The 16,836-nt window shown below is 40.6% G+C and overlaps 1 protein-coding gene and 1 long non-coding RNA gene across 2 annotated transcripts; both read left to right on the forward strand.

Annotated features, from left to right (window-relative positions):
- Window positions 1-156: 156 nt before the first annotated feature.
- On the forward strand, window positions 157-16,209 carry LOC311297880 (uncharacterized protein; the record flags this gene model as incomplete). The annotated part of the gene is made up of 14 exons (XM_084420355.1): window positions 157-319; window positions 439-600; window positions 2,011-2,078; window positions 2,326-2,460; window positions 3,755-4,088; window positions 10,862-10,909; window positions 11,840-11,941; window positions 14,111-14,188; window positions 14,380-14,547; window positions 14,901-15,221; window positions 15,399-15,493; window positions 15,643-15,693; window positions 15,917-16,100; window positions 16,196-16,209. 14 exons carry the CDS (start codon window positions 157-159, stop codon window positions 16,207-16,209), a joined length of 1,923 nt encoding a protein of 640 aa, XP_084276481.1.
- On the forward strand, window positions 16,208-16,836 carry LOC311298707. Its single transcript, XR_014628985.1, has 3 exons — window positions 16,208-16,295; window positions 16,401-16,580; window positions 16,758-16,836. It is a non-coding gene; the product is annotated as an uncharacterized lncRNA (long non-coding RNA).

The raw sequence follows: 16,836 nt of genomic DNA on the forward strand, positions 1-16,836 counted from the left end.
AAAAAAAAAAAAAAAAACAACCTGTTTTTGTGTTCAAGCAAGAAAAAACACATGTTGGCTTGGAGTCACATGATGCTAAGCATATTTTTTAGTTTCTTTCAGAATTATTATGAACCATTTTTAAAAGCTGTACTGTTTGACGTTCTTATATTTTACATGGAGAAGCTGAAAGCTCTGGGATATGTTCCTCTTCTTCTACTAGGGAAATGTTCGAAGGCCCATAAGTGGACAACGGAGGTCCAGTGTCCCTTTGAGTTCCCACCTGAGGGACATATGGTGATGGACAAAATGCTCATCCTCTTTGAGCATATTTTACAGGGTAAATTTTATTTGCAAGCACTGATACCTAAATACTGTAGCTATACAAGTTTCTATGTTAAACTAAACTTTATTTAAAAAAAAATTATATATGACTTTAATGGTACTTTTTTTTAAAAGATTTGAGTCCAGAAGAAGAACAAGAGGTCACAGAAGGTAATGAAGCAGAAAGGCAGGACTTGAAAGAGACTGTAGAAGATGAAGAGGACATTATACTGGAAAACAATGTAGAAATGGAAAGACCGGAGGATGAAGAGCAGATCGAAGAACAACAGATAGAAAGTGGGGAGGAAGAACCAGAGAGACCTGTTGAGGAACAGAGATTCAAAAGTCCAGAAAAAGAACAAGAGGATAATAATAATAATAATAATAATAATAATAATTCGTTACATTTATATAGCGCTTTTCTAGGTACTCAAATCGCTTTGAGTCAGGACTTAAAAGTCCTAGAGTCAGGACTTAAAAGAGGCTGTAGAAGATGAAGAGGACATTATATCAGAGAAAAATGTAGAAGTGAGGATGAAGGAAAGATCGGAGGATAAACAGCAAATTGAAGTTGACAGAAAGTGGAGGGGGAGAACCAGAGAGACCTGTTGAGGAAGGAGACATAAAGGTGAAAGAAAAGACTAAACAGGCAGAGGAGATGAAGAAACAGGTAAATAAAAGAATGATCAGTGCACTTAAGATGAATGAAATGGAAGAGAGAAGAGAGATTGGTCGTATTAAAACCAGAATGGTGAGTAGAAGAAGATGGGCTGAAGCAAAGACTCTAGATATATGAAAACGTTACACTCCTATTACTCATTAATAATGGCCAACATGGCAAATGAATCCAACCTTCTAAATAAAAGAGCAAAGTGTTGATTAGAAAAGTTAACACGTCATCCCAACAGCCGTTAGAAGCTCCGGTTGCTCTAGAAATAGACAGTATTCTGAGATTCGCGTGTATGACTGCTCATGCCCATTGGCTGCTCCAGTCTGAAAAGTTTTTTGTTTTTCTTAATACTTTAGGAACATAGAAAAAAAAAAAAATATATATATATATATACAGTATATGAGACTGTTGTTGTCAGATTTTATTGGTGATTTCAAATCTGAAATTTAATCTTAAATGTAATAATTTAACAGTTTTGGAGAATTTGACGTTTCCCCATTCAGAGAGATAGGAGCTGCACTTGGATGCCCAAGAGGCATTTCAAAGATGGCCGCTGAGTGAAATGACTTTGGCTAAAGCCAGTACAATGAGCAAGGAACAATGTGAACTTGAATTAAGGCTAAAAAAATGTTTTGTTTTACTTCACAGCAAGTCAGCTGTCAACATGGCAGCAAAGAGAAAGACACAGGTATAAAATGTTATACAATACAGTTAGCTCTTTGCATTGCTAGTCTATTACACATTGAGTCATCCATTTGGAAAGTTCTCTGTCAGGATCTGGGTTGCTTCTCTGTTCTCTCTCACTCTCACACTACCACACACACTCATTGACACACTCATCTCACTCACACATCAGCGCACACACACACTTTCATGTTTGCACTCTGTCATCACCTGTTGATCATCACAATCAGCGCTCGCTGCTTTGTGGTGACACCTGTTTCTTGTCTTGTCTGATTACTTGGTCTACTTCTGGTGTTTGTTCTCTCTGTTCTGTGTTGGATTATTGTGTGAGTTACGCTCTCTCATCTTGTCAGCAAACTCTTACCTTGTCTTGTGTAGCAGCATTCGCCTTAGTGTGCCCTGTTTCCAGTCACCTGCTGTGGTGAGTCTCAACTAAGTTTACTCTGCTCGAGCTGCTTTCCACAAGGACAAGTTCCTACTGAGAGAGAGAATTTTTCTGTTCAACGTTATCTCTCCTGACAAAGTATCCACTGTGTAGCTGTCTTCCTGGAGAGCTTCTTTTGAGTTCCAGTTCTGAGCTATTTACTACAAGCCGCATTTTTGTTGAACATTAAAGACTTTGAATTGAGTTACCTTTGCTTTTGGATCTTTTTGTTGCACTCTGACAGAATAATCTGAACACTATGGATCCAGCGAAGGAGGAATCGTTTTTTTCTGCTGTAGCGATTCAAGGAGTCATGCTGGGTCGACATGAAGAGGAATTATCTGCTGCCAGACATGCGGTGGAGAGTTTGGCTGCACAGGTGAATGATCTATCTGCTCGCCTTCTTCGTGCACACCAAGAGTCACCAGTAGTTCAGAGTCATCCTTCTCTTCCAGAACCTCGTGTGAACAATCCCCCATGCTATGCAGGTGAGCCGACTGAGTGTAGAGCCTTTTTGACTCAGTGTGAGGTGGCTTTTTCCCTGCAACCACAGACTTATGCGGCGGATCGCGCCCGCATCGCCTATGTGATTTCGAACTCATCTTTGAGATGAACGTTTTCTAACACATTTTTAGTCAATAAAATGTTTACACAATAGTACATATTTGACATTGATTTTTTGACATTATAGGGGAAGCCAAGCTTCCCTTGCAGTCTTAAAGAAATCCCCACTGACTGGGCGTGCTCGTGAGTGGGGAACCTCTGCTTGGGAGGCAGGGACCACGATTCGTCAGGGGAAGAGAACAGTAGCCGATTTCGCCATTGAATTTCGCACCCTTTCCACCACATGCGAATGGAATGAGCCTGCCTTGGTCACTCGTTTCCTGGAGGGTCTGAATGTGGATTTGAAGGAGGAGATTTATGCTCGTGGTTCACCGGCCCAGCTCGACCAACTGATAGAGCTAGCGATTCGTCTTGACAGATACTTTGAGCAACGGCCACGTGCTCGTGCAGCTACCGCTACACTTTGCGAGCCTTCTTCTTCTGCTACTTCTAGACCAGATCCTGACCCCATGCAGTTGGGTAGCATTCGCCTCTAGCCGGATGAGAGACAACGTCGCATCTCCAACAGACTGTGTCTTTATTGCGGCGCGGCTGGCCACTTTGCCGCTTCATGTCCGTTAAAAGCCAGAGCTCGTCAGTAGACAGGAGTACTGGCGAGCGCTGCTGTGACGTCCTCTCCATCCAAATCCCGCACCACTCTGCCCGAGGTTCTTCGTTGGGCTGGTTCTACCGTTTCGTGTCCTGCACTAATCGACTCGGGGGCTGAAGGGAACTTCATTGATGAGAGATGGGCTCGGGAACATAACATCCCCCTGGTGGACTTGAATGGTAGCACCACCGTCTTTGCTCTGGATGGTAGAATGCTGTCTAAGGTTCACCGTGTTACCAGTCCGGTGAGTCTCACTATCTCAGGGAACCATCAAGAGACTATTTCTTTTCTCATTTTGCAATCTCCCTATACCCCCATTGTGTTAGGACATCCCTGGCTAATCCAACATAACCCTCATATTGACTGGGTCAAGAGTACCATATTGTCTTGGAGTCTTTTGTGTCATGTTAATTGTTTCGTTTCTGCGATTCCTGTGGTCTCTTCTGTTTCTGTTTTTCAGGAGGAGCCTGGAGATCTGTCCGGAGTCCCGGAGGAGTACCACGATTTGCGGGCGGTTTTCAGTCGTTCCCGGGCCGTTTCTCTACCGCCTCACCGTCCCTACGATTGTTGCATTGATCTCCATCCTGGCACCACGCCACCCCGCGGTAGATTTTATTCTCTCTCTGCGCCCAAACGGGAGGCTTTAGAGAAATACCTCTCCGAGCCTCTTGATGCTGGGATTATTGTCCCGTCCTCCTCTCCTGCTGGTGCGGGGTTCTTCTTTGTGAAGAAGAAGGATGGCTCGTTGCATCCCTGCATCGATTATCGATTATCGAGGGTTGAACGACATAACGGTCAAGAATCGCTACCCCTGGCCCCTTATGTCGTCGGCTTTCGAAATCTTGCAGGGCGCAAAGGTCTTCACAAAGTTGGACTTGCGTAACGCATACCATCTCGTTCGTATTAAGCAGGGGGACGAATGGAAGACTGCGTTTAACACCGCTATCGGTCATTTTGAATATCGCGTTCTTCCTTTCGGGCTGGTCAACGCCCCCGTAGTATTCCAGACGTTGGTCAATGATGTCTTGCGTGACATGTTAAATGTCTTTGTATTCATTTATATAGACGACATCCTCATTTTCTCACCCTCACTCGAAGTACATGTCCAACACGTTCGCCAGGTCTTACAACGGTTACTCGAGAACCGCCTTTTCGTTAAATGTGTATTTCATTCTCGATCGGTTACGTTCCTTGGTTCGGTGGTCTCTGCTGAGGGTATCAGCATGGATCCCGAGAAGGTGCGGGCGGTCCTCGATTGGCCGGTTCCGGAGTTCCGAGTTGCTCTCCAGCGGTTTTTAGGTTTCGCCAACTTTTACAGATGATTCATTCGTAATTTCAGCCAGGTTGCCACTCCTCTGTTTGCCCTCACCTCGACCAAGTTTCAATTTGTTTGGTCAGAGATGGCGCAAGATGCATTCGATCGACTCAGAGGTTGTTCATCTCCGCGCCCATTTTAGTCACCCCGGATCCTGAGGGAGCCAGTGTCCCATTTATTGTTTGGACTGATCACCGGAACCTTGAATACATCCGCACCTCTAAGAGACTTAACGCTCGACAGGCCCGCTGGGCATTATTTTTTGGTCGTTTTGACTTTTCGATCTCATTTAGGCCAGGTTCCAAGAACCTTAAGCCTGATGATCTCTCGTGGCAGTTCGGTTCCACAGAGGAGGCTTCGACCAAGGAGGTTATTGTACCCCAGCACTGCGTGGTCGGAGCTGCCGTCTGGGGAGTTGAACAGACCGTAAAAAGAGCTCTTTCACTCGTTGTCAGACCTCCTCGTGCCCCGAAAGGAACGTTGTTTGTTCCCGAGACCGCTCGCTCATCCGTTCTCCAGTGGGGTCACGCCTCTAAGTTAGTCGCTCATCCCGGAGTTAGGGGTACCTTGGCCGCTATTCGCCAGAGATTTTGGTGGCCCACTAGAGAACGTGACATACGTCTGTTCGTAGCATCTTGTCCTGTCTGCGCCCAAGTCAAGCAATACCCCGCCTGCGGGTCTTCTCAGACCACTTCCTATTCCGTCACGCCCGTGGTTGCACATTGCTTTAGATTTCGTTACCGGTCTTCTGTCATCCGCCGGGAACACGGTTATTCTTACTGTGGTCGACCGTTTTTCTAAAGCAGCTCATTTTATTCCGCTTCCTAAACTACCGTCCACCCGAGAGACCGCCCAGGTAATGGTAGATCACGTATTTAAAATTCATGGTCTTCCTTCGGACATTGTGTCAGACAGAGGGCCCCAATTCGCTTCTCAGTTCTGGAGGGAATTCTGCCGACTGATTGGGGCATCCCCCAGTCTGTCGTCAGGAATCCATCCTCAGACCAATGGGCAAGCCGAACGGACCAGTCAGATTCTCGGACGCATGTTGCGCAGCTTGACTTCACAGAGCCCAGCATCTTGGGGGGACCAGTTATCCTGGGCCGAATACGCCCATAATTCACTACCCTCGTCCGCCACTGGGTTATCCCCATTTGAAAGCTGCCTCGGTTACCAACCTCCACTTTTAAATCCCAGGAGTCTGAGACTTCCGTGCCATCCGTACAGGCTTTTATTCAACGGTGTAAGCGTACTTGGAGGAGAGTGAGATTTCTTACTCTCAGCCTCACGGGCTAATCTGAAATACAGAAAGGCCCCGATCTTCTCGTTGCATTTCTTTATATAGACAGAAAGTTCTTTCACAAGGAAACATCTGCTAACAATGGGAATTTACATTCAGAGTTGACACTTTTTGGGGGTATGAGACCATTTGTCTAGAGACCATCTTCCTTTGTGTGCAAGCTATCCCTAAACTCTTAAAAACCTTATTACCTTTTGATTTACCTATTTGGAAATGAGACCTTTGTACCAGTCGCACTGAGACATTTCAAATGATACCAAACATTTATAAAACTGGATGATAATTGTTAACATTGAAACCATATAGTTTGTGTGTAAATCTCAGGTGATGTTAGCATAAGAGAGAGAGGGTGGGGGGAAGAGGGAAAGAGATGTATTCTGAAGTGAGTTAAAATGGTAATTTCCAGCAAGGTCCTGTCTTCAACCAGACTGTCCGGCATTTTCTAATTACTCAATTCTTACAGTATCCCAAAATATTTAGCTCTGTTGTAATGTTAAGAACTCCACATTCAGTGTATGCTAATGTATAGGGGACTTTATTGCAAAAAATAAACATCTGGAATGGAATTCATATTGCTTACTGATTACAGTAGGAGTACATGCAGTGCAAAAGAGCATACGGTTAGAAGATCACAGAACCAATACACAAATATCAAATATTCTGTACAGTTCTACAGTGTTGGCTTCTACAGTGTAGTATGAATATAACATATAATCTAACTATAACATGTAAAGTTCAGGTGTATATTTCCATTGCTTCTGAATGTTAACAGCAGTTGTTGAAGTTGCTCTTCAGTCTGAGTGGCATTTATGGGTCAGTTTTGGTAAGATGATAAGAATCCTAAATAATGAATTGGAATTCAAATTTCAGATTTCATGCTTTGATGACAAAACCTGCTGTAGTGTGGGTATGTTGGAGCTTTGCTTGTGGAGAAAGGTCTTAAGTGGTCGTGAAAGCTGTCTGTTAAGGTTAGGGGTTAGTTTCTGTTGTAGTAGCATTCACCTTTCAGCACGCCACCTTTCGTTACGTACATCCCTCGACCTGCAGCTACCCCTGTCTCTGTCTCTGTGCTGGTGGTGTTGCTGTACCACAGTAATGACACATGAGGATGGTGGCTTTCCGTGGTGCTTTGTTAAAAGTTTTTGATTAGTTACGTTAAATGCTTTAAAAATGTAGTAAGTGATGTAATGATATGTAAAGATTGAAATATAATGATGATTTGGTTTGTAATTGGCTCTTTATTTTTACCTAATTCACAGGGACGTAAAGAGGTGTTGGTGCATTGGTTGCCTTGTCCATCCTGGTAAGAATAAGTAAACCTACATGGCAACTTAATTCACCTCTGTACATTTGTCATTTATTGATTGTTGTTTTTACTTTTTCCAGTAAGAAGACATGGCCACACACCGGGCAGCCTGAAGATCATGTTCAAATTACTCTCACTCAATGTTAAGTACATTACCGGTACATGAAGACAGTTTTTGTTTGTTTGTTTGTTTGTTTTTGAACCACAGTTTCTGTTATAGTGGACAAATAAAGGTTTGTGTTTTCACTATGTCCATTTACATCTTTTGACCTTTAAAAAAACACCACATTTTTATGCCTGAAATATCCAGGAGCTGGAGCTAATCCCAGCTACCACAGGCCAAAGGTAGATCACCCTGAACAGGTGACCAGTCTGTCACAGAGATGACACACACAATATAGCCTCTAGTTCCTGATTAACTATACCTGCATGTGCGGAGGACACTGGTGAAACCCACAGCAACACTGGGGAAACTATCAATCAGGAAATATGAAGTCATTTGTAGTCTTGCTCATAGTCATTTTTGAATGTAAGCCCATTGTATGTGTACAGTATAATATATACTTGTCTATTCAGTAAATATATGGATATGAACAACCATATTCTCTCTAGAGGCTAGATGTACAAGGTATATTATATTAGCACATAGACACAGATTGCTCCAAATGGGCCCAGTGAGTTGAGTCTAGAGAAAGTGAAGTACCACTGCTGCATTAATGCATAAGAACATTTGGTAAATACCATAGTAGAATTATCATAGTAGAATTTACCCTTGTATAGTCAAACAATGCTTTTAATAATTCAAAACAGAGAAGTTTTTCAAATAATAGTGCTTACACATCCCTTCTGATCAAATTCAGTTGGGTGACAAAAAGTTATAATGTATAGTTAAGATGAGAGAAATTTGTGGGAGGAAATAAAAAGTTTTGTAAAAATATTATTTGCAGTCTTATAACATTGTATGTTATTGTAGTTTTCATATATGTTCATTTTATATATATATATATATATATATATATATATATATATATATATATATATAGTGGTGGTCAAAATTGATGGCACCCCTGATAAATATGATAAAAAATAAATCTGCATTGTTTATCCTTTTGATCTTTCCTTCAAAAAATGTGCAAAAATCTCACCTTTCATTGAAGTAAAAGAATTGAAATTGGGGGGTAAATCACATTATGAAATAAATGTTTTTCTCCAAAACACGCTGGCCATAATTGTTGGCACCCCTAGAATTTTTTATGAGAAAAATATCTCTGAAGTATATTCCCATTAATATTTACCTTTTTTAGCACACCAGGGTGACTATAGGAACATGAAATTGTCCAGCTATGACTTCTTGTTTCACAGGAGTTTAAATATGAGGAAACACAAAGGCCAAATTCCCTGAATCATCCATCACAATGAGTAAAACCAAAGAATATAGTTCTGATGCGTAGCAAAAGATTGTTGAGCTTCACAAAATAGAAGGTGGCTGTAAGAAAATATCTAAAGAATTGAAAATCCCCATTTTGACCATCAGGGCAATAATTAAGAAGTTATAATCAACTAAAGATGTTACGAATCTGCCAGGAAGAGGACGTGTGTCTATATTGTCTTAATGGACGGTGAGGAGGAGAGTTTGAGTGGCCAAAGACTCTTCAAGGATCACAGATGGAGAATTGCAGAGATTAGTTGAGTCTTGGGGGTCAGAAAGCCTAAAAAAAAAAATCAAACAACCCCTACATCCCCACATGTTGTTTGGGTGGGTTTCAAGAAAAATCCTCCTCGCTCCTCCAAAAATAAACTCCAGCATATTCAGTTGTCAGACACGACTGGATCTTCAAAACGGACCGGATTCTATGGTCAGATGAAACAAAAAAAAGGGCTTTTTGGCAGCAAACCCTAAATTTAATACATTTTTGGCCTATTTATCTGCTGGAGGTCCTGGACATCTTGTTCAGATACATGGTATTATGGATTCTAGCAAATACAAACAGATAAAAAATCAAAACCTGACGGCCTCTGCTAGAAATCTTATAATGGGCCGTGGTTGGATCTTCCATCAGGACAACGGTCCAAAACAAACATCAAAATCAATACAAAAATGGGTAACTGAGCACAAAATGAAGCTTCTGCCATGACCGTCCCAGTTCCCTGACCTGATGAGTGGAGTGAACTGAAGAGAAGAAGCACCAACATGAACTTGTGAATCTGAAGGATCTGGAGAGATTCTGTATGGAGGAATGATCTCTGATCTCTTGTCAGGTGTTCTCCAAACTCATCAGGCATTATAGAAGAAAACTCAGAGCAGTTATCTTGGCAAAAGGAGGATGCAAAAAGTATTTAATAACAGGGTGCCAACAATTATGGCCAGCGTGTTTTGGAGAAAAACATTTATTTTATAATGTGATTTACCCCCCACTTTCAATTCTTTTACTTCAATGAAAGGTTAGATTTTTGTGAATTTTTTTAATGAAAGATCAAAAGGATAAACAATGCAGATTAATTTTTTACAGCCATTTTGTATCATATTTATCAGGGGTGCCATCAATTTTGACCACCACTGATTCATTATAGTTCAACTGGTGAGATAATAATGGAAAGGTTGAAGGGTCCATTTCCAGGAATACTCTATAGATACACTAAATATTGCAGAAGCACTTTGGTCAAGAAATACTGCAATGCTTTAATAATTATTACTATTATTATTTAATAAAAATAACTCTTTTTTGTAAGCAAAGAAAAAAAAAGTTTCACTGTAATTAACAAATCTTTTGCTGCATCAGGTTAAACCCACAATGCAATCTGTCGTTTTAGTTTGATATTTAATGGGGGCAAATTTAGCAAGTTTATAGTTAACTGGGTAGCAACTGTGAACAATTTTAATAGAAAATGCAACAATAATTTAGATTTCTTCACCACTACTACTAACCGGTTGGATGACGCACTAGTGATACTGAAAGCTGATTGGCCTTGATGGTTATATTATGCAGAAAAGGGCCAATTTAATTAATTTATATGATGTCCGATTTATTCTCCCTAGTGCCTTTTTGCGCGCATTTTCCACGGGTTTTAATAATAAAACTGGTCTGAAAGAGTGAATATCATATTAAAGAAAACGTCAACATTAAATGTGTAACTATTTAATAAATCAGAGTCGATGTGCGCGTGCATGCGTGAAATCGAATTTTAGTTGCTATGAAGGTTATGAATTCTGACTGCATATATATTTACACTCGAACCGATGTAGCGTGTTATGAATTCTGCCTATATTTACACTTGAATCTGGGCGTGCATGCAGTGATTCGAATTTTAGTTGCTATAGCGACGCGTTTTTTGAATTCTGAAATCTGCATGTATGCACACTTCACGCTCGACCGCTGTCTGTTGGTTGAGAGACGAGGCGAATTAACAGACTTTTGCTGAGGCTTTTTCGAAATTTGAGACTTTGAAGCTCTTTATACTTTTATTCTACAAAGACATCGGAGAATATATCCTTTACATTTTTAAAGCGTCATATAATTTCTGAGAATAACTTGTTACTTTTATTTGTTTGTTTGATTTTTTCAGGGGAGTATTTCTGAGGAGATTTCTATTGTATTGTATTGTATTGTGTTGTGTTGTGTTGTGTTTTGTATTGATTTTATTGCAGTTTGGAGGAGGGTGTCGGCTCACAATCTTATGATGGGCGAAAGAGGAGGTGAGTGCTTTAATTTTTCTTTTATGGTTTATGGTAATGATGTTGTACAATGACTGAGGCCCCGTCCACACTACTGCGTTTTCGTTAGACCTTTTGCTACGTTTGCACCTCCCGTCCCGTCCAAAAACGGCAAAAACGGAGACCCAAAACGGAGAAGTTTAGAAACGCTGCCGACACGTTTTTCGTTTTGAATCTCCAGAGGGCGTTTTAGTGTGGACGGGTCAAAACGGAGGACTTTAGAAACGATGACGTAGTAGAGGCTCACGCTCGGATCTATGATTGGGTGTCATCAGTCATGGCGTAGGCTATATCTTTTCTAGCAGCTGTTGTGCAAGTAAATTCTGCATTTTACAATGTTAACTGCCTACACGCGCCGGAGGCAAGCTATTATTCGAGCGATCTGTGACAATTCCCGGTAAAACAGTGACAATGTGACAATTCCCGTGTGCAACTGACAATTCCCGATAAAATAGTTTACGTTTGACAATTCCCGGTATCGACCGTGTACATGGAGCGTCGGTTTTGGGTTAACCCGGGAAGAACCAGCGCATGGTGGGATAATTTTATCAATGAAGTTGTGTTTACACCGGCTCGCGCATGCCCAGTGTTGGTGAATGGTCACGTGATCCGCGTTTTCAGTCGTTTTAATGTGGACGGAGATCAATTCTAATACGCAGCTAAAACGCTGGTGTGGACGGAGATCGTATTCGGTTTAATTCTCCGTTTCTAAACGAAAACGCAGTAGTGTGGACGGGGCCTGACTACATTAATTTGAAGAACCCACATCACATTTATTTGATTCCTTGCATGCGAAATAAAGTTTTGAATTTGAGTAACATTTAAGTAAAAATTTGTAATTGACCATAGACATTGATTATTGATTATTATAATATTACTAACGATGTGATATGTGAAATATTCCATCCTAAGATCACTGCAGGAGAGCTGCTTATTTCTCTCAGACGGCTGGTCAGGAGGTTTGGAGACCCGGTGATGACCGTGATCAGGATCCGCTGCCCAGAGATGGACAAAGTAAGTTACACAATTTCCTTACTTGAATGAAAGTAAGTTACAGATACTACTGGTCAAATATTAGGCTACTCAGTTACAAGTAAAAGTTGAAAAGACTGATTTTTTCTTAAGTAAAAGTACAGAAGTACTTGTTTTTAAAAGTACTTAAGTATCAAAAGTAAATTAATGTCAATGCATTGTTTTATTATTGTTGTTTGTGATACTTACAGTACCTTATGCCTCTGAATCTATGCCTGCCTACCCTCATATCAATATGAAATGTATTTCTAAAACACAGTTCCTGTAGTGGGATTGAATGTGAGATTGAATAAGTGCTCTCAATAACGTCCACAATAGTTTCGGACACCCTGTTCCCTCAAATAGTGCCCTATTTAAAGTTTTTGGGCTTTTAGTATGAATATGTCAGCCACTGTTATAAGCTAGTGTGCTCCAAAACAATGACAAAATGTGCATTAAGAAGACCAAACCCAACGTTGAAAATGAAAATCAGATTGATGTCAGAATCCAACTACTTTCTACTCAAGGACCTTGACAGAAATGTGGTGGAGTAAAAAGTACGATGCTTGTCTTTCAAATGTACGTTAGTGAAGTTAAAGTAAAATGTTTCCAGAAAAAATAATACTCAGGTAAAGTACAGATGCTCAAAAAGTGTACTTAAGTACAGTACTCAAATACAGGGACAGACTGGGGCTAAAAAACAGCCCTGGACTTTCTCCCAAATAGGCCCATCATCCGGCCATTCGCCCCTTGCCGTGCGCTACAGACACTAGCCAGGATGTCCTGATACTATGCCACATACTGTAGCCTATCAGACAAGCAAGTAACATCTCAAAACCAATCATGATAATTGGGCTTGTGTTTATTAATGAAGCCTCAGCCTTCAAATAAAAACAAAAAATGTGTACAATGCCATTACATCTGCACTGAAAATAAAATACAAATAATGAAATGTCACTGACCACAGAAACCCCAAATTACACAAACTTGTAATTATAAAACATATAGTTACTATTTACCAGTGGTCTCCAACCTTTTTGTGGGCTACCTCAAGGGATACAATAATCTAGAAGGGCTACTTGTTTGTTATACTCAAAAATATTTATTATACATATAACATGGTGCTTTTTAACTTTACCTTTAACTTTGTTTTTTACTTTTCACCATAATATGTGAAATAATAAAATATCTTGAGATCTGGTTCTGGTTCAGACAGTTTTAAACAATTCCTGAAAAATGATGATAATATATATTGATTTTCTTTTTCTCTATAAACCTATATGTGTGTTATCAAAAACAAATATTTAGTATTAATATAAATGCAAAATAAATAAACTGCCATAACTTCTAAACAAAAACATTACTGCATTACATTTAATAACATTACGTTTAATAACAACTTAATAACTTTAATAACATGACTATATATAAAAGCATTTTTAATATGAATATATAGGCACATTTCTGCCAAAAAAAGTTTGTTTTACTACAGTAAAGTTGTGGAGTGAAATGTTTTCTAACTGGTTTGTTCTTGGAACAATGTTTCGCCTGTTCATCTGTCTTTTAACTAACTTAAATCACATAGTCATCTGTGGGTTTATAATAGAGATAGAGAATTCTGCGCTGAATTGAAATGCTTCTCAGTGGATCGCGCAGCTCTGTGTAATAATGTTGGCGTTATCGAGATCAGCCCTGCTTGCTTTGGCCGCGCACAGATCAAACAAGTTTCGTTCCGCTTTTTGAGCGTTTCCCATTTGATGTTTATCAGACGCAACTGCTATATAGCCTACTATAACTTATAACTATTCAAATAATAATGTAAGCAAATTTAAAAGTGCAATAGCTAGGTAAGCCTTATAAAACTATTAAGTCAGTGGCTAGTAGGCCGAATCTTTTTTTTACACGTAGCATATAAGTGATCGTATTAGTGTCCCTGCTGTTGGCTGTTCATATCGCTTTATTAGACTTTTTTGTTGTGCCGACGGCCCTCGGTTGGACGGCCGTTCTGGACTTTTCCAGAACGCACAGATTGTCAGTCCGTCCCTGCTCAAATAAATGTACTTTGTTACTGTCCACCTCTGCCGCTGCCAGACCCGACCCAGACCCAGAGCCAGGATCGTCCTGGATATTTAACATCTCTGTCTTCTGAGTTTTCTGTTTCTGTGTCCACAGGTCAGGCTCACGGGACGAGGGCGAAGCAGAACCCAGATGATGGACGTCCGTCCACTTCGTCTAAACACTCTCGCAGAGGTCAGAATAGGCTTTTAATAAAGAAGTAATAGCTTAGTTTCTATTTCTATTTTCAATGGCTGATTTGTCAACTAAAGTAACGGTAACACTTTATTTTGATGGTCCCTTTTGAACATTCTGTCGACTATAAGTACCTTTTCAACTACAGATGGGTCTAATAGTTGTTTTCATTTGTTTCTTCTTCATTTCAGAAATATCTCCAGAACGTAGGAAGATACCTGGTTGTTTCCTCAGGATCTGTAAGGCTTTGAAGGCTGTTTTCTGCTGCTGTTCCAGTAGTGCTGTGAATGTTGTGGAGCCTTTTATTCCTGAACCATCATCACCTGCTCCAGATCACTCCGGCGTCAAGCCAATTAATGGTAAATCATTATTTCTCCAACATTATTTTATACAGTATTACCTTGTTTTCCACTCAAAATAAGGCTTGTTTTTACAGAATATTAAAATTATTTCCCCCATTATAATATTATTTATTATAATGGGGGAAAGTCTACTGTCTACTAATACTCTAGTAGAGTCTACTAATACTCTACTAATGAGAGATAGTAGACATGTAGGTGCAATGTTACTTATAGACTTATAGAATGTCTTAAAGGGACCAAAATAAAGTGAAACCAAAGTAACAATTTGATGTGACATTGATAATTAATATTATAAAAAACAAAACAAAAAACAAAAACAGTTTTTGATGTGTGAAATGTTCCATCCTCAGGCCGCTCCAGATCCTGGAGAACTGCTTCCAGAGATTCTTCTCCGGGCATCGCGTCATCCTCACCTTGGTCTAGCCCTGAGGCCCATGTCGAGAGGAGATGTAGAGAGCCGTTGAGTCTGAGCAGCCGAGGCTCGTACTGCGCCGAGTGGAGGTGGAGTGGCGATGGATCGGAGAGCCCAAACCCACAGGGGTCCGACAGCCTCGAAAGGATTCTGTGTCCTCCGCTGCCGGGTCAAGTTCCTGTCGAGCCAACAGAGACATCAACTGGCCGAACTGCTCAGGGTACCGTGGAGGCTTCTCCAGTGAACAAGAGCTCAACAGGTGAGACTGAAATAAGGCTGGGCAGTGTAAAGTCTACAGAGAGAGATTTTGCTATTTCATGCATAACTGAGTCAAGTTTTTAACATGTCCGATTTCCACCAGCACTGATATTTTTTAAATAAAACAATGGATCTAGCAAGCTAATAATTGTCTCATATTTTTCTGTTTGTTTTTCAGAGTCCTTTGAGTCTCTCTATGACGTGGAAAAGATGATTGGATCCGGAGGATTTGGCAAAGTGTTCCTGGGAACACGCAAATTTGATGGCAAAAAGGTAAATCTTACTGAATTGTACAAACATTTTGCTCTTGCATGCATAAAAAAAACACATTTAAAACAATTTACAGATGGTTTAATACTTACTACAAGGTCAGGTGCTTGAATACTGTTACTGTCATTGAAACTGGGTTTTTTTGTGTGCAGGTTGCCATCAAGCGGATGCGCAAGATTAACAACGATCGCTATCTTAATATTGTAAGTTGGCCAAAACCTGAATGTGTATGGAGTTGTTTAAGTGCAGATTACTGTAGTTAATACACCCGTAGGAAGCATTAGGTATAAATGTGATCAACAAATAACTTAAAGCTGAACAGGCTCTTTTGAACGCATCTAAAAAGATCCAAGAATAGTACATTTCAAAATGATGTTTTCTTCAGATTTTTACCCAGCAAACCTTCTGTCTGCATCTTCTCTCTAGCCTGGGCATCCCGAACCTCTCGTTACAGAAGTGGCGCTGCTGCTGCTGATGAGGCGAGAATCCATAAGCCCCTTCGTCATACAACTGTACGAGTGGTTTGAAGATCCTAGAGGATTCACTCTGGTTATGGAGTATCCCGAACCCTGCGAGAGCTTGCTGGACTCAATCATTCGTCAACCTTGGAGTGACTTGTTCTCACGGGTCGTCATGATACAGGCTGTGCGGGCAGTGCAACACTGCATCCATCGTGGTGTTTTCCATAATGACATTCATGCGCAGAATTTCCTGTTTAAGAAAGACACGACAGACCTCAAGCTGATAGACTTTGGCTGCGGTCAGCTGTTTAGTAGTGAAGGCTACGAGAGCAACATATACAGGGGTGAGCATTTTGGGAGTGTGGAAACCTGAAGGTAGTGACTTACTAATTATTTGATGATGCTTTAAAAAAAAAAAGCTCAACATTGTGCAAATGTCTTTCTTACAGGAGTTCCGGATTACTGCCCACCTGAAGTCTTTACAGAACCTCGATTCCACGCCGTCCCAGCAAATGTCTGGGCTCTAGGAGTGTTGCTGTACGAGTTGTCGAACGCATGTCTCCCTTTTCTTAATAGAACGGAAATCACACAAGCCAAAGTTATATTTCAGAACCGCAACTTATCCAAATGTGAGTGAATAATTATGGTAGCATTGATAAACACACACATAAAGCAAACGATTTGTACAGAAAGTTTAAAGGTTGAAGTGTGTCAGAATTTTTATATATAGCTCAGCAACGTATAGCGAAAATGCCAGGTCACATGGTCATGACTAACCAGCTCTCTCCTTATTAAAATGTGTACAGACTGCATGGATCTGATTAGACAGTGTCTAGCCCGGGATCCAACTAAACGCCCCAGCTTAGAGCAGATGTTACAACATCA

The sequence above is a fragment of the Rutilus rutilus genome (genome assembly GCF_951802725.1).
Source record: "Rutilus rutilus genome assembly, chromosome: 10".
Lineage (NCBI taxonomy): Eukaryota > Metazoa > Chordata > Actinopteri > Cypriniformes > Leuciscidae > Rutilus > Rutilus rutilus.